At 38.1% G+C, this 25299-nt stretch overlaps 2 protein-coding genes across 4 annotated transcripts in view; one reads left to right on the forward strand and one right to left on the reverse strand.

Moving 5' to 3' along the window:
- Window positions 1–25299, forward strand: part of SPATA16 (spermatogenesis associated 16) — a 275661-nt gene that overhangs the window by 16363 nt on the left and 233999 nt on the right. For all 3 annotated transcript variants that reach the window (XM_061415522.1, XM_061415539.1, XM_061415531.1), the window contains exon 2: window positions 8260–8875. In XM_061415522.1, the coding sequence (XP_061271506.1) occupies window positions 8354–8875 (522 nt within the window). In that variant the 5' untranslated portion in view covers window positions 8260–8353. The remainder of the gene's footprint in view (window positions 1–8259; window positions 8876–25299) is intronic.
- On the reverse strand, window positions 5301–5833 carry LOC133254582 (histone H2B type 1-C/E/F/G/I-like). The gene has a single exon (XM_061428717.1). The coding sequence runs from the start codon at window positions 5806–5808 to the stop codon at window positions 5428–5430; it is 381 nt and encodes a 126-aa protein (XP_061284701.1). The 5' UTR covers window positions 5809–5833; the 3' UTR covers window positions 5301–5427.

A 25299-nucleotide genomic window follows, 5' to 3' on the forward strand; every position in this document is an offset into this window, starting at 1 on the left:
TAGGTTCCAGACTCTGAAGCCACTAAGCATCAGGATTAGACTCTTCTCAATGTTATGTGGCAGCCTGGCTGGGAGGGGAGTTGGGGGAGAATGGATACACGTGTATATACAGCTGAGTCCCTTCACTGTCCATCTGAAACTATCACAACAGTGTTCATCAGCTTCCCAGGTGCGCTAGTGGTTCAGAATCTGCCTGCCAATGCAGGAGATACAGGAGACGTGGGTTCAATTCCTGGGTTGGGAAGATTACCTGGAGGAGAGCATGGCAATCCACTCCAGTATTCTTGCCTGGAGAATCCCAGGACGGAGGAGCCTGGTGGGCTCTAGTTCATAGGATCACAAAGAGTTAGACAGGACTGAAGTGACTTAGGGTGCACTGGAATGCAAAAGTAGAAAGTCAAGAAATGCCTGGAGTAACAGGCAAATTTGGCCTTGGAGTACAGAATGAAGCAGGACAAAGGCTAATAGAGTTCTGCCAAGAGAATGCACTGGTCATAGCAAACACCCTCTTCCAACAATACAAGAGAAGACTCTACACATGGACATCACCAGATGGCCAACAGCAAAATCAGATTGATTATAGTCTTTGCAGCCAAAGATGGAGAAGCTCTATACAGTCAGCAAAAACAAGACTGGGAGCTGACTGTGGCTCAGATTATGAACTCCTTATTGCCAAATTCAGATTGAAACTGAATAAAGTGGAGAAAAACACTAGACCATTCAAGTATGACCTAAATCAAATCCCTTATGACTATACAGTGGAAGTGAGAAATAGATTTAAGGGACTAGATCTGATAGAGTGCCTGATGAACTATGGACGGAGGTTTGTGACATTGTATAGGAGACAGGAATCAAGATCATCCCCCAAAAAAAGAAATGCAAAAAAGCAAAGTGGCTGTCAAAGGAGGCCTTACAAATAACTGTGAAAAGAAGAGAAGTGAAAAGCAAAGGAGAAAAAGAAAGATATATCCATTTGAATGCAGTGTTCCAAAGAATAGCAAGGAGAGATAAGAAAGCCTTCCTCAGTGATCAGTGCAAAGAAATAGAGGAAAACAACAGAATGGGAAAGACTAGAGATCTCTTCAAGAAAGTTAAAGATACCAAAGGAACATTTCATGCAAAGATGGGCTCAATAAAGGACAGAAATGGTATGGACCTAACAGAAGCAGAAGATATTAAGAAGAGGTGGCAAGAATACACAGATGAACTATACAAAAAAGATCTTCATGACCCAGATAATCACGATGGTGTGATCACTCACCTAGAGCCAGACATCCTGGAATGTGAAGTCAAGTGGGCCTTAGGAAGCATCACTATGAACAAAGCTAGTGGAGGTGATGGAATTCCAGTGAAGCTATTTCAAATCCTGAAAGATGATACCGAGAAAGTGCTGCACTCAATATGCCAGCAAATTTGGAAAACTCAGCCGTGACCACAGGACTGGAAAAGGTCAGTTTTCATTCCAATCCCAAGGAAAGGCAATGCCAAAGAATGTTCACACTACTGCAGAATTGCACTCATCTCACACACTAGTAAAGTAATGCTTAAAATTCTCCAAGCCAGGCTTCAGCAATACGTGAATTGTGAACTTCCAGATGTTCAAGCTGGTTTTAGAAAAGGCAGAGGATTCAGAGATCAAATTGCCAATATCCACTGGATCATTAAAAAAGCAAGAGAGTTCCAGAAAAAAACATCTATTTCTGCTTTCTTGACTATGCCAAAGCCTTTGACTGTGTGGATCACAATAAACTGTGGAAAATTCTGAGAGATGGGAATACCAGACCACCTGACCTGCCTCTTGAGAAATCTGTGTGCAGATCAGGAAGCAACATTAGAACTGGACATGGGACAACAGACTGGTAAAGGAGTATGTCAAGGCTGTATATTGTCACCCTACTTATTTAACTTATATGCAGAGTACATCATGAGAAACGCTGGGCTGGAGGAAGCACAAGCTGGAATCAAGATTGCCAGGAGAAATATCAATAACCTCAGATATGCAGATGACACCACCCTTATGGCAGAAAGTGAAGAAGAACTAAAGAGCCTCTTGATGAAAGTAAGAGAGGAGAATGAGAAAGTTGGCTTAAAGCTCAACATTCAGAAAGCTAAGATCATGGCATCCAGTCCCATCACTTCATGGCAAATATACAGGGAAACAGTGTCAGACTTTATTATTTTGGGCTTCAAAATCATTGCAGATGGTGATTGCCACCATGAATATAAAAGATGCTTACTCTTTGGAAGGAAAGTTTTGACCAACCTAGATAGCATATCCAAAAGCAGAGACATTACTTTGCCAACAAAGGTCCATCTAGTCAAGGCTATGGTTTTTCCAGTGGTCATGTATGGATGTGAGAGTTGGACTATAAAGAAAGCTGAGTGGAGAAGAATTGATGCCTTTGAACTGTGGTGTTGTAGAAGACTCTTGAGAGTTCCTTGGACTGCAAAGAGAGCCAACCAGTCCATTCTAAAGGAGATCAGTCCTGGGTGTTCATTGGAAGGACTGATCTTGAAGCTGAAACTCCGATACTTTGGCCACCTGATGCGAAGAGCTGACTCACTGGAAAAGACCCTGATGCTGGGAAAGATTGAGGGCAGGAGGAGAAGGGGATGACAGAGGATGAGATGGTTGGATGGCATCACCAACTCAATCAATGGACATGGGTTTGGGTGGACTCCAGGAGTTGGTGATGGACAGGGAGGCCTGGTGTGCTGTGGTTCATGGGGTTGCAAAGAGTCAGACATGACTGAGTGAATGAAGTGAACTTAACTCCAATACAAAATAAAAAGTTAAAAAAAAAGGAGGAGATTGTGATGCATTCTTGCCCCTTCAGCACTTCACAGTCTTGTTAGACAATGTCTGCTCTATGTGAAGTTATTTACCTATACATCCCTCTCTCCATCCTACACCCTCACCCCCAGTTATGAGTTCTAGAATGCCGAGAATCCTGTCTTGGTCATCCTTGGTTTCCTTTATAACACATAGTATGGGACATTTCTCTTGGTAGGTGTCCAATAAATTATTATTGGATCAAAGAAATATTCTGTAGTGTGTTTTTTAAAATATCAAGGTGTACTGGTGGACTAACAAGCAAGATGCTTTTTCCTTATAATGTCTCTCTTACATTTAACAGCAAGTTAAAATTAGATCCTTTCTCTTTTTTTTAAAGAAAGAAAACCATAGCAACTGTGATGTTGAATGTTTCAGAGAGCAAATTTTTAAGTATTCTCTTTTTCTGAATTGCCCATGTTTAAGCTGCTGATTTCAATCAAAATGCTAATAAATAATTTGTCATACTAACAGCCATGTAAACCACTGATTGTATCTATAAAGTGATAGAGTCTCCCATATAAAACAGAATGCTTAATGAAATGTTCGCAGAAAAAATGAATGTGTTGAAAATCCACTGAATAAATTTTCAACAGTTACCCTCTGGAAATGATTGAACATTAACCTTTGTTTCTAGTACCTGAATTTATTATAAAACCTTCAAGATTGTTCTGTTTCATATCAATATTTGCTGGAGTTTTTTAAGACATGGCCTCTATGAGGAAATCAATTTTACAGTCTTCTAAATGAAAGAATGGGCATTTTTACAGAATGTTATCAGTGAATACCTCTTTGATATACATAATGATTATCTAATAGTTTTCTCTAAATGTATTTTTATTGAAGTAATGATTAAAATGTAACTCAGTGCCTTAGGAACACTGACTAATGTCATGTTAATCAACTTGAGTACTAAAAAAAAACTGAAGAGGTTGATAGTTTAAATCTAGTTGGTAGATGATTCACTTGAACTATCAAAGAAGAAAATGTACTTTACCCAGGACCAAATTTAAAACAAAACCAAACAAAATCTAGCAAAACCACCTCAGGAACAACTCTTAGAAAGTTAAACCAAACCTTTAAAAAAAATCTAATTTACTTCCTTTAAAATTTTTAAATTAGTCTTTGATTTTCAGAATCCATACTGATCAACATCTATTGAATGTCTGCTCTATGAAAATCACTGAACTAAGGTCAAGATAAACACATTTCTGTTTTTAGGGGGCTTGGTGGAAGAAATAAGTCACTCACATATAACCATAATGTGGAAAATAGGACTGTAAATGCTGTCATTATTCTGAGGAGGGAGAGATGGAAAACTTCTGGCTAGGTTTGGACAGGTAGAATGAGATGAGAACAGGGAAATGGAGAATTCTTAGCAGACAAACTGAAAACAAGTATCTTTTTTGGTAGTAACAAGAAGTTCAGCTTGACTACAGAGTGGTTTGCAGAAGGTGTGCTAAATAAGTCTGGTAACACACATTGAGCTAGCTGGTAAAAGGCCTTAAATTCCAGATTATTTAAATGGTGTTGTATATTAAAAAAAAAAAAAAAGCTGTAAGTGAACAGTTTCATAACACTTTTGTAGACATGCAACAATTTTTATAAAGAATTGGCTCTAAATCTGAAGCTGAAGTCACCTGATTTAGAACAACACTGAAAAATATTGGTTGGGTTGGCCATACTTTTTCAGCCTGTACATAGAGGTCACTTTTAGACATTAGGATACTTATTCTTGGTTTTTGTGGGGACCTGAATTATGTGTTTCTTGGACAAATTTGGGATATTTACTCTTTCAGATGTTTGAAAATGTCACAAATATTTTCCCTCTGATTGCTGTATATGCCATGTACATTTCTTCCTTCTCTATTGTTGTTTGGGGCTTCCCTGGTGGCTCAGATGGTAAAGCATCTGCCTGCAATGCAGGAGACCCAGGGTTCGATCCCTGGGTTGGGAAGATCCCCTGAAGAAGGAAATGGCAGCCCACTCCAGTACTCTTGCCTGGAAAATTCCATGGACAAAGGAGCCTGGTGGGCCACTGGGGTCACAAAGAGTTGGACACGACTGAGTGACTTCACTTTCTTTTCTTTCTTAATTTTTGTTGTTGTTTCTTGTAAAAAAAACTCCACTGAAAAACAAAACTGTGATCTTTATAGATACATTTAAGGACTGAGGAAGAAATACTCAGAAGCCTGTTTCTTGAAAAACCAATAAAACTTTCTTGCAAAGTAAAAAGGTGCATAGTTGGGTTGGACAGGACAGACCATCTGACAGGAAGACTGGAGTAGGGGAATTTGAATGAAAAGAGGTGGAGGGAGAGAGGGAAGGAGGGAGAAAGAGAGAACAATTACCTTTTACAAGAAGTGGTTGTAAAGATAAGTTTATGTATTCAAGAGGTGAAATAAATGCAGAAGAGATAGGTAATGCTGCTGTGAGTGAAGTGAAATGAAGTCGCTCAGTCCAGTCGTGTCTGACTCTTAGCGACACCATGGACTACAGCCCACCAGGCCCTCCGTCCATGGGATTTTCCAGGCAAGAGTACTGGAGTGGGGTGCCATTGCCTTCTCCATTAACAGCGGCAAGGCATATTATATTTACTTGGAGCTGGTATACTTGGTGACAGCCTTAGTACCCTCAGACACGGCGTGCTTGGCCAGCTCCCCAGGTAGCAGCAAGCGCACGGCGGTCTGGATCTCTCTGGATGTGATACTCGAGCGCTTGTTGTAATGTGCCAGGTGCGATGCCTCCCCAGCGATGCGCTCGAAAATGTCCTTGAGGAAGGAGTTCGTGATGCCCATGGCCTTGGACGAGATGCTGGTGTCCGGATGGACTTGCTTCAGCACCTTGTACACGTACACGGAGTAGCTCTCCTTGCGGCTGCACTTGTGCTTCTTGCCGTCCTTCTTCTGGGCCTTGGTCACAGCTTTTTTAGAGCCCTTTTTAGGGGCAGGAGCAGACTTAGCTGGTTCAGGCATGTCTATAATGACAACACCCAACAACACAGAAAGATCTTGAAAAAAAATTACTAGCCACGACCAACTACATATAATCTCACATATTTTAGCTACTATGCTTGAAGTAGAGAGAGTTTAGAAAAGATACCCAGGAGATACTATGAACATCTTTAAATAGCTTAAAATTTGAAATAGCCCATAAAGCTGATTGTAAGAATGAATATGAATCAGAGATCCTTAAAATCAGGTATTTTGAGCTTTAAACAAGTTTTAAGAGCATCACATCTCTTTTGCATTGCAGATAGTACTGGACAAGAGGGGAACACAAATATAATTTCTATAGTATTGGTAAGAAACAAGCTGAGTTTGGAACTTAGCCACCTTGTGGTATTTAAATCTTACTCAAAATTTTATAAAACTCTTAAAAAACCATATAATGCATGTATGGCGTTGGAGTTTTACTACTTCCATTTCCATAGCTCTAATACTGAAAAAAGCTTATTGGTACAGATGTATGTCTTGAGTCTTCATCCACTGAAGATCTTAATTCAAGGACTGAAGCTAACTTTTCTCAAACCAAAGCATATGTGACATAAAAGAGCAAATAAAGATAGAGTGATGGTAAAGAGTTTTTCCCTCGCTGCCCTGAGTAGCCACATTAGTGGTTCAAAGGATATACTGGATATCAGCAATGAAATCAAGAGAGGAAAAGAAAAACAGGGCCTTTCCTGAATGCAGTTACGCTGTGATGATGGGTCTAATGATGCTCAGCCATAACTGTCTCCTTCAATACTGAGTATAACACAGAAGGGCAAAATTTTTAATCTTTTAGGTGTTTTCCCCCACATAGACACAATATACTAATGCATCAGTGCAAATCACTGGGGAAATATTTTTCTAGTGTTTAACTTCTGCAAATTAACATTCAAGATAGCTGGTATTGGAATTACTTGAAATTCAGTCTTTCCTATAAGATAATTCAGGTCATCACAGTAGATGTTTTGACGTGTCCACGTTTGACCTGAACCATTTCTGATGACCCAAGTTCAGTGTGGTAGGGAGGAGGAAAGTGCCTCAAAGGTTATAGTCATATATACAGTTTTGTATCTTGCTACACTTTGCCAAGAATTACTGTTGTCAAACTTCAGGATCATTTTAAAGGTTTTTTGGGGCATATCTGTCTTTCAAGCAAACAAATGAAAATAATCAACATCAATCAACATCTTGTGATTAACAAAATCATAAAATTTGAGAAGCTAGTCAAGACTTTATCTTGAGTCAGGCAATGATCCTGTAGTAGTTGAAAAGAAGCAAGAATGTTAGCTTTTATTTCATTATTATCTTATCATACTTGGCTCTTCTTTCTTACATTTTCTCTTCTCTTTGTGTTCTAAGTCTCCTATTAGGTATCCTAAACAACAGCATGCCTTAGAGGAAGTACTCCAAACCAGGAGTTAGTGACTGGAAGTCTCAGGAGGGAAATAGTGATCCAGGTTCTCCTAATGACCAACAGCATGACTCATATAAAGCAACTTAATATTTCTGCCCCTTAGTTTCCTTGAAAAATTTGTTCCTTATTCCTGTTTATCCTACAGAATTATTTCCAGAACAGGATACAATAGGTGAAAGAGTCTTAAAAATAGATACCAACCAAACTATACCATTACTAATTTAACACATTTTATATTTTGAAACTAACCTAGAAGCGGAAATAGTGTGCAGAAATCTTTGAATCAAATAACTGTTATATTTTTTGAACATCTGTAATTTAAGAATATATCTCCTCTTCATATACTATGATACCTGATATCATTGCTACCAAAATATGAATACAGTAAACTCAAGCTGAATCTGTGGCTCCTTTAGATGAGAGGGTGAATGCCATGTTCTTCTGCTTTCAAGTCCATGCCAAATAAGAGTTACCTTTAAAGCTGTTTAAACTTGAGATTACCATTAATAAGAGGAGAAATAAACTGAGGAAACATTGTGCTCATAACAGTGTCTGGAAGCCTTTCAGAGGAGGCAGCTGTGGTTTCTTTAGACTCCCAAGTCTATTATGCAGGTTAGCAGTATATTTTATAATGAGTTCTAGACCACCTGCCTTCCTGAGGAAATTAAGATCAAGATAGTTTTTTTTTTTAGGTCTTTTTTTTTTCCTCAGTGGTTATGTATAAGATTTTCCTATTCAATGAGTTTGAGCACCCCATAAAAATATTCATTCAGTGTTGTTCAGCTATAGATGACTATTTTTAAAGACGTTGTCTAAATGTGTTTTCAACGAATTCTTGGGGAACTGAAGCATACACTTCTCTAGTAAAACAGTCAGCAGATGATGTCTATACAGTTTTAAAGTGATGAATACCTACAATGAATTAAACAGCATTTTCAATGAATTTAACTATAGTCTGACTAAAACCACTGGAATTTCAAAATTTTGTTTTAATTATTTTTCTTATTCTCACCCCCTTTCAGGTGTTTTAAGGGGCAATCAATGGACTCAGGAAGAGTAGGAGCTTGGAGAATACAATAAATAGGGTCTTGTTCCAAAGATAAACACAGCAACAAAATGTCCACTTTAGCAAACCCACCCAGCATCCTGGAAATGTCACAAGAGATTAAGAAAAGCTGTGGAGACAAACAGGTGGAAATCACAGTTGAAAGAATAAAAATGGCAAAGAGTCTCAAAGAAAAACAAAGCAATGATTTAGAGAAAGTGGCCTTTAAACGGAAGGCAGAAGGTGACGAAAAGCCAGCTGGAAAGAAAGAGGCAAAGATAATAGAACTTGACAGTCTACTGATCACCATGCCCCTGCCTCATATACCCTTAAAGAATATCATGGATGTGGAGGTGAAGCTGGTCTACGTTGATGAAGAGAAAGTGAGTTATGAGTTTGTGGAGTCCTATCCGTCCACTGGGAATAGGCCAACATGCCGAGCTGCTGAAATAGCGGACCCTTTGCATGAACCTAATTTCAGCGTTCTGCCTCAGATTGACAAATGGCTTCAGGTAGCCTTAAAGGATGCCAGTTCTTGCTACAGACAGAAGAAATATGCCGTGGCAGCAGGACAGTTCAGAACAGCACTGGAGGTATGGGGTAAGAGAGAGCATAGATTGGTGACAGTAAGCTGTAAAAGGGAAAGTTGTGATTACTGTGAGCCACTCTGATCATACTGTAATGAAAATACAGTATGAAAATATTGAATATCAGGACTTTTCAGTCCTCAGTTTATGCCAATACAATATGCCTGCAAATTAATATGCCTGTGTGCACTCAACATATAGAAATCAGCCCAAAAGCATATTTCATGCCTTTTCCCTAACAAACACTGCAGTGAATAGTAACATATATTAAAATGCAGTTGGTTTTGCAATTTTAATGTACACCTATAGAAGCCTTAAAGTTTCAATACAGTAGTGGTGAGTAGAATATAGATTCCCTAGAAATAGGCAGTTAATGAGTATACATATTATCCCCTTTTGATATGTAGTCTTCATGATTAAACATAACCATCTTACTTTTAGCATGGGCTGATAATTTATGCATAATAAGTAAGGTCACTTAGTCGTGCCCAACTCTTTGTGACCCCGTGGACTGTAGCCCACCAGGCTCCTCAGTCCATGGGATTCTCCAGGCAAGAATACTGGAGTGGGTTGCCATTTCCTTCTCCAGGGGATCTTCCCAACCCAGGGATCGAACCCAGGTCTCCCGCATTGCAGGCAGATGCTTTAACCTCTGAGCCACCAGGGAAGACCAATTTATGCATAATACTGATTAAAAAAACAAAATAACACCTTTCACCTTACCATCAAACTTTACTTCCCTTCCCCTCCTATGAGCTTTATGAATAATTATTTTTCTCTCTAAGCAGGTAAGTTGATCAATATTTTGGCATAAAGATTTAGCCCATGGGCTAAAATAGATGTAAGAATAAAACTCAAAAAAGGTCACAGGAAGAAATGCACCATCTCATGACTCACTGAACTTATAAAAGGACCATAGTGTGCAGCTTGAACTCCCATTGGCTTGGCAATATTGGTGACTGCATATTTTATTAATTACAAAAAAAATTTTCAATGCATTTTATATATGCCTGGTGGCCACTGGAGACATAAAAAATGAGTTACGACATGGTAGCTTCCCTCTAACAGTCTGTGAGGGAGACAAACCAGTAAATAGTTAAATGGAAATGGTATTAAGGCATGACTATTATACCATGGAACCAGGGCCATGTGCAGGAGTCAAATGTGAGATTTTGTGATAAAGATTTAAAGGATTAAGTGTTACTTCCAGTCTTAGTCACAGGTTAAAAATGACTACATCTACAATGAGTTATTAATGAACAATACAAGAAAATGTGCCCCTAAATATTGAAAAAGAAACCCTAGGCACAAAAAAGAAGGCCCAGAGAGACATGAAGTGATGAGGTAGCATACAAATAGATGCATCTATAAATACTTCTGTCCTTATTAAGGGTCATTTACACAAGTGAAGAGTGATGCACTTTGTAAACTTCTGAACTATGTAAAAAATGCCCCCAAATTGTTTTCAAAGCACTGAGAACCTTCTGCTGTTCTTTGAGCTAGAGACCAGAAGCTATTGACTGTGGAAAGGAAGCTAAGTGTAGACACCAGGAAGAACCATGGGCACTTCTGCTAGGTCTATTTCCAGCTGAAAATTTTTGGGGGGAAAGGATAGGGTTAAAGGTGTAATTCTATTATTACAGGGTTAAAGGTTTAATTTTATCCTTTCCAGATAAAGGAAAAGAATAATTTTGGCAATGGGGGATAAAAGGCATAAAATAAGAAAGAACATAAACTACAAATTAAGTCTAGTTAGAGAAGCAAAAGGTATTTGCATTAACTAGAAGAAAATATCCATTTTTTCCCATAAATCCCAGTGTTCAAAATTGTAAAATTTGAATCCAGTTTTAATGACCCCCAAGATGTATAATTGTACTGGAATATGCTTAAGTGTTTTGACTCTGTTGTGCACATTCTCTGTCTCTGTCTTTCCCTCTCTCTTTCTCTCTCTCTCAAGGGTTTTTAGGAAAGTGTTGGATGCTGACACTAATTACTGGTAATTAACAAAGGTAATTATTTTGAGACCAAAACTTAGCTTAGACATCTGGTCTAGCTTTTGTCTAATTATCCTGGGAGTTAACTTTTGAAATCTTACCTAGAATGTCTCTTGATAAACCACAGTTACTAGGAATAGAAAAGATATTTAACCTTTTTAACTCTCCTGTCCTGAATTTAACTTCTATTGAATTGAATTGCTTCCATACTGAGTGTTCTCAGGTATTACTTAATGCATCTGTTGCTTTTCCTTAGGTCCTACCATGACTAAGATAGGATGAATGACAGAGACCAAGGCATAATGATAAGGATCACACCTGAAAGATAAATGCATCAATGACTATTTCAGTGTGTGAAGTTAGAATTAGGTTTGGCTGCAAATGACAAAAACCCAAAATACCTGTGTCAAAAGCAAGAGAGTTGTTTTTTTTCACATAAGTGTTAGGTAGTCAAGGACAGTATGATCATCAGGTACCAGATTCTATTTTGTTCCTAAAGATGTGGCTGTGACCTCAGGATCCAAAATGATAGCTCCTGTTGGTTTTATCATGCCCACCTTCTAACCAGCCAGGAAAGGGCAAAAGGAAGGAAAGAGTCACATTGTGTCCTAAGCATACTTCAAGGGAAGTTGCACACACCATTTCCACTTTTTTATATTGACCCAAATTTGGTTATGTGGCTGCACAGACCTACAAGAAATGCTGAAAAATACAGTTTTGATTCCCAATGGCTCTAACATTCAGGGGTCCTATTACTGATAAAGAAGGGGAGACTGGACATGGCTGTTGAAGGATAACTAGCAACTCTCCTGTGATTATTATATGGGGGGAGGGCACTGTGAGGTATACAAAATGCTTAGTATCTGAGTGGTACAGGTACAGAGTCAGGCTGTAGAAACACACAGAAGGCTGCTTGTGGTTTAAGGTAAGACCATGAAAAGAAAAAGTAAAAACTGGGGAAAGGCACTAGAAATTTGTGACTATTAATAGACACAATAATTTCCAATTCATCTAATAAATCCATTAGGAATGTTCTGCTTCTATGTTAGCTTCCCTGTGTTCTTGACAAAGTCTTAGCTCCTTTTGTTTTTATAACATGGTAACTAGACAAGTAAATTCATGGCATTTTGTAATGAATAAGATAAAATGATATGCAGCGATTCAGAAGATAACAGTTTAGCTTCCAAAAAGCAGCCAACTTTAATCTTTCAGGATTTCAGAACATAGGAGGCATTTATTTAAATGTGCCTGATGAAACTAATTCTGTGACTAACTCTCAGTCTTTACTAAAATCAGTCATCATTTGCTCCTGTTTTTGAAATCACAACAGAAAACACACCAGATGGGCAAAAGGTATAAACTGAAAGATAAAAAACATACATTCATATGAAATCACAGTATTATGCCTAGATGTTATTACCTATAATTTTTAAAGAACAACTATATAAATTCACCCTCTATTAAAATGTTACAGATTCTATTAAAAAATAAAGACATTGGCCTCATAGGCACACTATTTCCAATAAATTGCTTGTTGTTCAGTTGCCGTCATGTCCGACTCTTTGTGACCCCATAGACTGCAGCACTAAGCACAGCACACAGCCTGCAGCACGCCAGGCTTTCCTGTCCTTCACTATCTCCTGGAGTTTGCTAAAATTCATGTCCATTGAGTTGGTGATGCTATACAACCATCCAGTGAACTTCTTGGCTGTCAATAAAAAGTTAGAAGAGATTAATTCATAAACATTCTAGTTGAACTTTCATAGAGAAAGAATAATTATTAGCAAACACCTTAAGGGTTTTACTAATAGGAACACTTAAAGGTCTGGGAATGGACTAATCACATTTTTGTCATTTATAAGAAAAGCACTCAAATTATGAAGAAGGTTAATAATTTTGTGGCATGCAACCTAAACAATGCCATCATTTCAGCCTTACTCATAGGATCTTAGTAACTCAGAGGCTTCCACCTTTTGAAGTAGAACAGACCTATACACACCCTTCAAGAGACGCCGCTTCAAACAATCCCACTGAACCAGCCAAAGAACATAGAGCACAACCTCCCTCACCAAATGGAATTTTCAATTCCGATTTCATCATGCAGGAACTCCTTAAGGTGCTTTTTTTTCCTTAATATCTTGGTGCTCCAGTCACTGTTCTGTGAAGTTAGAGTAATAACTCACATTTATGGAGCTCTTGCTATGTGTCAGGTATTATATTTTACATCCTGGGAATATTTACATTCAATGTTACATTTTATTCTCACAATAAGCATATGAGATGAAACTATTATTCTTTTATGCTAATGAGAAAACTAAGGGATAGAAAGGTTAAATCAGCTGCTCAAGGATCAACAGCTAGAAGCAGTAGTACCTGGGACTGAACCAAGGTGATCTGGTTCAGAGCTCACCACCTTAACCGCTATGCCCTTGCTACTCTGAGGGTTTGTGAGAAATATATAACTTCTGCCAGACCTGCATAATCAGCATCTGGATTTTAAGAGATCCCAAATGGTCCTGGTACACATAGCAATTCAAGGAGATGAGATGAGAATCGCATTCTGTGAGATGCTGACATTGCACAAATTTGCCCTAAAATGAAAACTTTACAGTTTGGTCTCCAACTTAAAATGCTTTATGCTCCTTGCTAATTTCATAGGAGGGCTTTTCTGAGTAGCTCAGCTGGTAAAGAATCTGCCTGCAATGCAGGAGACCTTGGTTGGATTCCTGGGTCGGGAAGACCTGCTGGAGAAGGGATAGGCTACCCACTCCAATACTTTGGCCACCTGATGGGAAGAGCTGACTCATTGGAAAAGACCCTGATGTTGGGAAGATTGAAGGCAGGAGGAGAAGGTGATGACAGAGGATGAGATGGTTGGATGGCATCACTGACTCAATGGACATGAGTCTGAGCAAGCTCTGGGAGTTGGTAATGGACAGGGAAACTTGGCGTGCTGCAGTTTATGTGGTCACAGGAGTTGGACATGACTGAGTGACTGAACTGCACTGAATTTCGTAGGAAAGAATTTCCTTTTAAGCATTTTTCTCTAACAATTGTGTGGAATTTGGGATTTCAAGGACCTTAATTTTTTTTTTTTTTTGAGTTAGAGAGGCGAGAGGATTGACCTCATATTTGTATTGTGAAAGAATATAACAAAAATAGCTATCTTTATATTGTTTCATTAAAATTTCATTATTTCATTAAAATATGGAGCAGTTTAACACCAAAAAAGAAAATAGAAAGGGCATACTCTCAAAATAGGGCATACTGTCAGAATGAAGGGTATTTTTAAAATAGATTGTAATTCAACTTCATGAAAAGTTGACTAAATTGTCTTTTTTTTTTCATTGCCCCTTAGATCAATAAAGTACTGGTCTGAGAACCAGTTTTTGGGAATCACTGTTCTAGAACACATTTCCTTTATGGTAAACATTAAGTATCCAGGACGATTGAACCCACACCAGGGCCTTCTTATGAGATTACTTCCAGTGTAATGGAATTTGGTATAAGGCAGGTCCATTTTGGAGCCCATCCAAAGGGGTTTATTTAATGAAGTAGCAAAGATATCTCATTATAGGGCCGCCTCACCTATAATTGCTCTGAGAATAATTCTGTAGCAAATCTCTAGGGCATGAAAATGTGGACATCCCAGAAAGCTTAATTTAAATGGATTCTAACACAGATAGTTCCTAGTCAACATAATCAGGAAATCGAGAGTTCACCAAATTCATGGAGTGCCCTGGAGCTAGCTGTCTTTTTACCCATCTGTGGATCTGCAAAGGGATTTAGTATTCATTTCTTAAACTCCTGCTGGGGTCCTCGCCTATGTATTTAGATAAGTATCACAATAGCCCTCAAAACAGATATTATCATCCCCATTTAACAGATTAAAAAAAAATGATGCTCTAAAAAGTTAAAAAAAAAAAAAAAAGCTTACAAGTGCCCCAGCTAGTTTGTGGCAGGGCTGAGATCAAATTCCTGTGTCCTAATTTCATATCTGAATATCTTTACTTTCTTGCTTTTCATACTTAACAGTTTATAAAAGTTGTATAGGAGTATTATTTTTTAAAAAACAGATTCTGATATGTGGGGGTCTGTGATGGAACATCCAGATTCCTCATTTCAAATGAGCTCCTAATGATGTCCTGGTGGGCTGCCATGTATGGGGTCGCACAGAGTCGGACACGACTGAAGTGACTTAGCAGCAGCATACCCTTTTAGAAGAAGTAATCTAAATCAAACACTATTTTGAACTCTGGTCCAGGGACCACTCAAGTAGCAGAGATTTATGCCACACACTGGTAGGTTTGCAAATGCCCGCCATTGTCCAGGCAGTAAGCACTTGCAGATATCTAGCTCATGTAACCTTAGGTGGCCGCAAGGGTCCAGAGCTGTTAGAGTACTGTATTTGCAGTCAGATTATCTGTTTGATGCTGCTTCTGGCACCTACTTGCTCTGTGACTTTGAGCAACTTTCTGAACCTCTTAAAACACTGTTAAGCAGGAATGGTAAGAACTAAACACCAATCACAAGATGCTTTCACACAGGACTGCTTGTTGGAAAACATGATGAGCTCGAAATCTGTGTTCAAGTTGTCATTGTATTTCTTAAGTTCTTCATTTCTTTGTACAGTATGTATTCAACTTAAAACTTTAATGCCCCAAAGGATTTTGTCCAATTCAGTAGTTTATCATCATTTTTAACCCATATCCTTTTTTCCTTTAATTAACATTAAAATTTTATAGTTTCTGTTAAAGACTATATTTAATCAAAGCAAGGGACCAAAATAATTCACTGCTTTTTACTTTATTCTATACCCTTTTACGGAGAAGGCAATGGCACCCCACTCCAGTACTCTTGCCTGGAAAATCCCATGGACGGAGGAGCCTGGAAGGCTGCAGTCCATGGGGTCGCTGAGGGTTGGACACGACTGAGCGACTTCACTTTCACTTTTCACTTTCATGCATTGGAGAAGGAAATGACAACCCACTCCAGTGTTCTTGCCTGGAGAATCCCAGGGACGGCGGAGCCTGGTGGGCTGCCATGTATGGGGTCGCACAGAGTCGGACACGACTGAAGTGACTTAGCAGCAGCATACCCTTTTAGAAGAAGTAATCTAAATCAAACACTATTTTGAACTATTAATTGCTTCTGACAAAAAATACAAACTTTCACTTAAATGCACAAATTGTTATGCTAGAAGCAGTTCGTTTTGTTCTTAGTTCTCACATATAAAGTGACTTGAACTCTGTATGGTCAGATCAGAATTGAACTTTTCAGTTTCTATCATGATTGTTGCCATCTTTGTTCCATCCGGGGGCATCGTATAATTAATTAATGATAAAAATATGTTTTAAGTGCCAGCAAATTTACGTAGCAGGAAAATACAAAACAAATGCCTCTGTTAATTGCCAAAGTAAAATAACAAAATTAGATATATCTCTATAAGTAAGCACTAATTAAATAAAAATAATCTCTACAAGAGCAAGATTTGTCATTGTAAGAAAAAAGTATGTTATTACCCCTAACATTCACTGGCTGTTTCAGCCTGACATAGCACTAGATGTAGGGGATACAAATATATTTAAAACTTAGTCCCTGCCCTCAAGGAGGTTTTCCCATTGTGGTAGAGTGTCAGGGAGAGAGGTGACTGGAAGAATTTTTCTATAAATAAGACTACAATATAATCTGTATCACATTTGTGAATGAAAGAAGAATAACATTTCATATAAAAATATTATAAACTTTGGAAATTTCTGACACAATTTCAATCACCTGCTGCTGCTAAGTCGCTTCAGTAGTGTCCGACTCTGTGTGACCCCATAGACAGCAGCCACCAGGCTCCCCCATCCCTGGGATTCTCCAAGCAAGAACACTGGAGTGGGTTGCCATTTCCTTCTCCAATGCATGAAAGTGAAAAGTGAAAGTGAAGTCGCTCAGTCGTGTCTGACTCTTGGCGACCCCATGGACTGCAGCCTACCAGGCTCCTCCATCCATGGGATTTTCCAGGCAAGAGTACTGGAGTGGGGTGCCTTTGCCTTCTCTGTCAATCACCTAGAAGTGATATTAAATATACTTGTATGGGGTGCCCAAACTCACTCTCAGAGAGCCTGAGATACAACTGTCTGGGGTTCAGACAATGACTGTGCTTGGGGGAGTGGTATTTTTAAGTTCCTAGAATAGTTAAAAACAGTTGAGAACTGCTAGCATAGACAATCTTTCTTTTTCACAATTACCTACAATTGATGTTAACCCATGTGTGTTTTTTAAAAGGGAATTAAGAGAAATAATATCTAAACATTCTAAAGCTATTATAAAGCATCAATTAAAAAGGTAAATATTACTGTCTTAAAAATTTATTCTTTGAAAATTAACATTTAAAACAATCTTCTCATATTCACTTAAAAAGCAAATGAACTTAATGACTTCTTTTCTATTAACACTAATAAAATAGGTTGATACTAAACACCAGTCAGTGGTTGATTAGAATGTTTCTCTAAATTTATCCCATTAGTTATCATCTCACAAAAAATAATTATTAATCCATAGGAAGCTGAGCAAGATCTCTTTAGTGAACAGGATCATTTTCATAGTTTATGAGTTCTGTTATGGGTTTGTTTCAAATTTCAATAAATGTTAGTGTATTTTTAAATGCAGTTAATTCTGTTTACACTGTTGTAAATCAAAACTCAACCAACTCACTGAAACCTTCAGTTCAGTTCAGTCGCTCAGTCATGTCCGACTCTGCGACCCCATGAATTGCAGCACGCCAGGCCTCCCTGTCCATCACCAACTCCCGGAGTTCACTCAGACTCACGTCCATCGAGTCAGTGATGCCATCCAGCCAACTCATCCTCTGTCGTCCCCTTCTCCTCCTGCCCCCAATCCCTCCCAGCATCAGAGTCTTTTCCAATGAGTCAACTCTTCGCATGAGGTGTCCAAAGTACTGGAGTTTCAGCTTTAGCATCATTCCTTCCAAAGAAATCCCAGGGCTGATCTCCTTTAGAATGGACTGGTTGGATCTCCTTGCAGTCCAAGGGACTCTCAAGAGTCTTCTCCAACACCACAGTTCAAAAGCATCAATTCTTCGGCACTCAGCCTTCTTCACAGTCCAACTCTCACATCCATACATGACCACTGGAAAAACCATAGCCTTGACTAGACGGACCTTTGTTGGCAAAGTAATGTCTCTGCTTTTCAATATGCACAACCCTAAATTGTAATTCAACTTGATTCCACGTTGAGGTTCACACACATTAAAAACAAATTATTCTTATCCAAATATTGGATAATATTGCCCAACATTTTTGTCACTATCTAACTTTCTAAATTTCTTGCAAGGCTTCCCAAGCCAGATACAGTTGAAAACAGCAATATTTTCTTTCCCCTACTCCTTTCCAGCCTTCATACACAACACAGTGTGATGTTCAAACAGACTCTGCATGTACCAAGCATATGAGATTCACTTAAATTTGTTCACAGGAATGTAGCACAGAATAAGGTTGTGGTTACTCTTTTGATTCAGATTATCTAGAAGAAAGTTAGGGAAAAAATCTTTTATTTAATCACCTAGTTCACCTATTCTGTTGCCTCATTTGAGAGTCACTAAAATAGAGAAGAACTTTCTTTCCACCTGAGAAATGATTCTGTTTCTATCAGAGAATAGGATGTAGACAGGCAGGGTGTAATACAGAAAGGGAAACAAATTTTCATTACATGGTCTCAGTATGGTTTCCCTATTTTAAATGAATTGTTATGAATACCAAGAACATTGGATTCATACATACTTGAATGCTACCATCAATGTGTATTTTATATCCAGAAAGAAATAACTTCTGGAAAACTAGTTTTAGGCTATGCTGATGATGATGATTCAAATTATGCTACTAACCCATTAGTAATTAATCGCTGATTTTGTGGGATACAATTTACCAAGAAATCATCCACAAGTTAAGTGACTACTTCCTTACTACTTTCTATCAACTTGTTGGGTGATGTGGAGGTAAGACCACAGTATATGGCCGGGTTTTGGTTCTCAAGGAACTCAGATTCAAGCTTTAGACAGAAGTTCTATAACTGTAAGAAAATTAGAAATCTGTCAAGTGTTTGTGATGTGCAATGGCCGTGTAGAACAAAGATTTAGGATGAGAACATTTGATAAAATTTGTGATACACATCTATGAGCATGAACTCTGGCAGGCACATCACCTATACTAACACTTCTAATTCTCACAGTAACCCAGTGAGTTGAAAACTATGATTATTCTCTATTAAAGATAAAAAGATAAGAATGCATAAAGTACTCATGGAAATGCTAAGAGGATGTGGGGTGAATTTACAAGTTTGAATGATCCTGGAAAAAAAAAAAAACAGAATGGAAAACTGGGATGGGTAGAGGGGACAGAAACGGAGTGTGATATTTGAGATAAACATTATCAGTAGGATGGAGAACTTGAGGAAAGAAGCATGAAACTGAATAAGGACAGCAAAGAGATGGGCAGGCCAGAGGAAGGCATTATTATGAAATGAGGGTGAAGCAATAAAGCCCGATACAGGATGGTCTTAAAAACTAGGCAGAGAACATTGGAATTGGCATTAAAGGCAATAAGTGAGTTCTAGGATAGGTAAGTAACAATGTAAAAAAAAAAAGAAGGATTGAGAATCAGTGAAAAAAAATATTGAGTAGTTACTACTTTATCAACACTATGATGCTTACTACAAGATCTATAAGGAAGTACAAGATTTCAATTCCAATATTATTGTTCTTTATCATTTCTTCAGCTACATCTGTAATATAACTATACTCTTCTTATAGTAGCCATTTTATTTTCCATGATCCAAGTATTGATTTTATGGGGAAACAGTCAGGGAGATGAAGGAACTAAAGGAGAGGAACTGAAGGAACTAAAGGAGAGGAACTAAAGGAACTAAAGAGAGAAACTAAGGAACTAAAAAGAGAAAATGCCAGGGTAAAACAGGAATATATAGAGAGTGTTATGGTAGAAAGGGCTTTCCTGGTAGCTCAGATGGTAAAGAATCTGCCTACATGCAGGAGCCCTGGGTTCGACCCCTGGGTTGGGAAGATCCCCTGGAGGAAGGCATGGCAACTCACTCCAGTATTCTTGCCTGGAGAATCCCCATGGACAGAGGAGCCTGAAAGGCTACAGTCCATTGGGTCGCAAAGAGGCAGACATGCCTGAGCAACTAAGCACAGCATGGTAGAAAGTCCAAGGCTGAATAGGAGAAATAAAGCTAGAAGAGCTAGTAGGTAGCCAATGAGTACCCTGTCAAGATCTTGGATGTTATTCAGTAAATAACAGGAGGTCTCCCAAAAGGATTAGTATGGGGAATGGTGGTGTCAATTACATGTTTATTTTTGTTATATCACTCTAGTGTATGTAGACAACAAAGACAGTGCTCAGTCTCTGGGTTATATCTTATTACTGGATAGGAAGAAGAGGTTTCATGAATTAAGGGTAATTTGAGAGAATTTCTATATTTTTTAATTGAATTGAAAGCAGTTGGAGAATTTGAGAAAGACTGGATAGGCAACAGAGACAAATTAGACAAAAGACTAAATACTGGAGGCCTCCCTCAGAAGAGGGACCATGAATTCATAGTGACAGCAAACTGCAAAGTTATGTGATTTTCAACATTGTGTCTCTGAGCATCCAAAAATTTTCATTAACTGATAAAACAGATGAGAGGGCAGAATTATTGAGATTAGTGATGACAGAATGGTCATCATAGTGGACTATGGCTCTCAGCTGGGCAGGAAAGGACAGAATAGAGGGGGTGTAATGGTCCAGGGACTGACAGTTAAAGGAAAGGCACTTGAGGATGAGAGAGTGAAAGAGCTGAAAGCCTAGGAGGTTTGGCCAAAGAGTAGTCCTGGAGTATAAGATTTGACATATGAAGTTCCATGAGATTGGGTTACTAAATGAGAGTTCAGGAGTTTCAAAAAAAAGTGAGAAGCCAGGATATTAGATGAGTCACTTTCACACCTGGATATTGAATATCTGAAGTCACTCAGGATGATTCTGGGACAAAGAGCAAAGAGGAGCCATAATCCCGATGTCAAATCTTAGTAAATGTGAGGAAATAGTCACGAGTCTGATAGAGTTATGATAGAACAGCTAGATGATGTGTTGTTTTTTTTTTTTTTTGTGACACTATGCTAAAGGACAGGCTCAGCAAGCCTTAGTCTGAAAGGAAAGAAGTGGAAAGAGGGGTTTTTGCCCAGCAAAGTTAAGGGTCATTTTCTTATTTTGGTTACTGGTACCTCTACTGTGTCCTTTTTTCCTGTGTATGTACAGCACTAATCACTAAGTGAAAGTCAGTAAGAGTTATTAGAATTACGGAAACTGCTGCAATGATAAATTGCTTTTATAATATACCCTTAAAGTTAGTCAGCAAGGTTGTTTTTATATCTTGGCATGTTCATTTATATTTATGGGATTTTCTCTTCTTTTTTGATACTAGGACTTATTGAATAATTGTTTTTGACTGCTTTAGGAGGAAATATTGGAGAAGGCAATGGCAACCCACTCCAGTACTCTTGCCTGGAAAATCCCATGGGTGGAGGAGCCTGGTAGAGTGCAGTCCATGGGGTCACAAAGAGTTTGACATGACTGAGCGACTTCACTTTCACTTTTCACTTTCATGAATTGGAGAAGGAAATGGCAACCCACTCCAGTGTTCTTGCCTGGAGAATCCTAGGGACGGGGAAGCCTGGTGGGCTGCCGTCTATGGGGTCGCACAGAGTCGGACACGACTGAAGCGACTTAGCAGCAGTAGCAGCAGCAGGAGGAAATATATCAATACATATGCATGTAGAGATAAGCACATCTTTTTAATAAAGAGATTATCCTAATTTGAGTGCGTAAAAAATTAGAATATTGATAAATAAGAATTCTCAGTAGTTTTATTAACACAGCGTGTGTGTGTGTGTGTGTGTACTGTGTGTTTTTAGTATACTCTACTTGGGATGTTTCCTAGAGTACTGGCTTTGCGATAGGGTGGTAATTATGCACTGGCATGAAGGTTTTAAACAACAAATACGTGTTCTTAAATACCAAACATAATGGTGAAAAATGAAAACTAATGTAACAGTCAACATTCACACCTTCTGATGCTTTCATAAGGTGTGAATGTTGAAAGCTAGTAACCTCACACCACTTGGTTCTTTTGTTATTGTTTTTTTAACTTTAAAACTTCACTCAGCAGTGGCCCAAACAAAAGATACCTGAAGTAAAGTAGCTCAGCCCTGATCTGAATCTCAAGTTAGGAATGAAGGAAATGCCCTACTGTGTGCATGCCTTATGGAAGCAGCAATCAAGCATATCCACTTAAACAAAAGAAGTAAAATATTATGATCTCTTAATACCAGAGATACCTATCAGCTTAGAGTACAGGAAGCCATTGCTGGCACCATGGACCTGCTCAGCATTTCTGGCTCCCACAGAGAGTCATCCTCATGGCTATGTTAAAACTGCGTTATTATATATTTCTCTATGCCTTAGTGGCATGAATACTGAGAGTGTATTCTAAAGCAGGTTCCTACCAGTAAGTGATGGATTTAGGCAGAATTCTCAGAGGTGGCATCCAGGGAACAAGATCTTACATGTGGGGATGTCCATTTACAGCATCACACAGTTGTAGCACTGCCATTAGTTAATTCAGGCTGTCAAAGGAGGAATGTGAAAAAATGAAGAAGAATGCCGAAAGGCTTAGCTGAAGCTGGAGGGAGTTGTAGGTGGCTGTGATAGGTTTTTGACCTCCACTTAAGTGCACCCTGATGACAGTAACATGCACAGTGGAATCCTTGGGTCAGTCATCAGCTCACTGCCACACAGCATGACTCTCTAGTGTGAGGTGGGCCCCTCACTGCATTCGGATTATATATTTGAAGTTTCTCACTTACTTTTCTGAATAGGTAATATATTCATAAAGTTCAAAATTTAAGAGGTATAAAATAGTTTGCAAATGACTCCTTTCTAGCCCTCTCCTCCAGCCAGCCAATTTCCCTCCAAATGGGCAATCATTGTTTATCTTTTAAGTTAATAAATGCAAGCAATATGGAAGTACATATTCTTTCTAAAACTTTATTTTTTTTACTTAGAAATAAGTCTTAGATGCTGTTTTATATCAGCATATATTTCCCCATCTTATTCGTTGCCTAATACTTCAGTATATGGAAGATGCATATTCTCCATTGATGAACATTTGGGTTGCTTCCAGTGTTTTGTTCTTAGAAATAGTGCTGTAATTAATAACCTTGTGCACATGTCATTTTGAATGAATGCAGGCAGGTCTGTAGGAGACATTTCTCACATTAGAATCTAAGAGTTTGCACATTTGAAATTTCAATAAATACTGCCAAGCTACACTTCCATCAGCTTTGTATAAGAAGACTTATTTTTCTTTATTCTCACCAAACCAATATGTTATCCAATTTTTAATCTTTCCAAAATAATAGCCTTTTAAAAATCAGTACAAAATAAATTTTCATTTCTTTTACTGTGTATGAGTTGAGAATCTTTTACTATGTCTAAGCACCATTGGCTTTTCTGTGTATTTCTGTGCTATAAACTCCAAATTTCTAATGGGCTGTTGGTGTTGTCTTGGGAGTGTGATGGTTTTAAATTCAAAACAAGTCTGAAAAGTACCTTGTGGGCAAGTAAGTTTCCCCCTATATAATTCTGGTGATTCTTTGCAGAGTAGGAGAAGACGACTTCCTTTAATTTGCATTGGGTTATAAACTTGCATTAGAACTCAATTACCATCCTTTAGGAGCTCCAATGCTGACCTGATTGGCCATTTCTTACAGTGTGAGGTAAATGTCTTTAAAATGAAGTGCATGCTCATATTTTCAAGAAATGGGAGAGTAGTTAAGCAATAACATTTAGAAAAAAAATATTCCTAGTCCATAAAAATCAGAAAGCTCTTTATTAGTAGTAAGGTTCTTGTATAAAAGCATAATTTCTCTTATATTTAGAGACTGTAAAATTTTTGGCCCTTTAGGAATTGTGTATTTTTTGAAATTGTAATATTTCAGATTTTGATGTTGTTTCTAATACATGAGGTCTAGTGTTGTCATCTCTCCTAGACAATCCTTAGAGGGAAAATAAACATGCTACCTAGCTAAAGGTAGATTTCACCTGGAATATTCATCTAATAATGTGTTTTATAGGTAGCATATGGTAGTGCTGTTATATGAATTCTGGATGAATTTTTCCTTGTTAAAATTTGTTGAAAGTGTTATATTTTAATTAGTGTCTGGTGTAAACCATTGATTTCAGATAGATGTGATTTCAAACAATGTGATTCCTCCTTTTTCGTATTTATTTTAGAACAAGAAACAAAGAGACTGTCAATAATGGCTTGGTCAATAATAATACCCAACTTGGAATTCCCGCTGACTGGGGGGAGTGATTTGGTAGAAAAGCCATTTGTCTTCCATGATATCACTGCTGAACTTTGAGTAGTAACTGCCTCCAGGATTACTGTTTTAAGAAAATATCTGAAATCTATAGATGAATTATAGATACACAGGTGACTTTAAAATTATTTTTTTTCATTCTTCATCTCTAAGATACAATGGAAAGAAGAAACATTTCCATACCCAGCCCCCCCCAAAATTGTTTTATATTGTCCTGAAATTCCTTCTATTCAAATACTTAGAGGTTTAGTCTTAACTCTTGATTTTCTCTGTTGTTTGTGTACTTAAGTCAGCATTTTTAAGTGGTTAATGTCTGCCAGCTATTTACTTACTACACCTCTTTCAGTTCTCACAACCACCCAAAGAAGTAGGATTATCATTAGACCCATTTTGCAGATAACGAAATTAAGGCTCTGGGAAGTCAAATAACTTGATTAAGATCACCTGTTAGTAGTAGAATTAGAGCCTGAACTTAGGACTATGTGATTCCAAACACACTGTAACTATAATCATTATGTAATGCTGCCTACTCAGTAGTTGAGCCACTTTTCAAATAAATTCCTACATTGAACCATGAGTGGTATTCCAAATATTTTATAATCAACATAACCAAATCACAGCATAATCATTAAAAGGGCATACACTAATGAACATATGCCTACAACCAATGGCTGAATATGAGCTCAATAAATTTAGAAAAATCAAGTGGAAATGTTCCAAGGTGGCTATGAAGGGCCTATTACTCACCCCTGTGCCCTGCCCATCACAGGAAGAAGCTCATTCCATCCTCACTTCTCCTTCCAACTCCCACTTCACAGAAATTGGTGTTTGATTAAAAAAAAAAAAAAGAAGAAGAAAAACTCTTGTAAAGTCACATACTGTATTTATCAATACATGATCTAATAGAAAAGCTTATATTCCTTTTACTAGTATCCTTTGTGATTAACTAGAGCTAAAGGTGTAGAGCTAAAGTCCCTTGGACTGCAAGGAGATCA

Source organism: Bos javanicus, chromosome 1 (assembly GCF_032452875.1).
Source record: "Bos javanicus breed banteng chromosome 1, ARS-OSU_banteng_1.0, whole genome shotgun sequence".
NCBI lineage: Eukaryota > Metazoa > Chordata > Mammalia > Artiodactyla > Bovidae > Bos > Bos javanicus.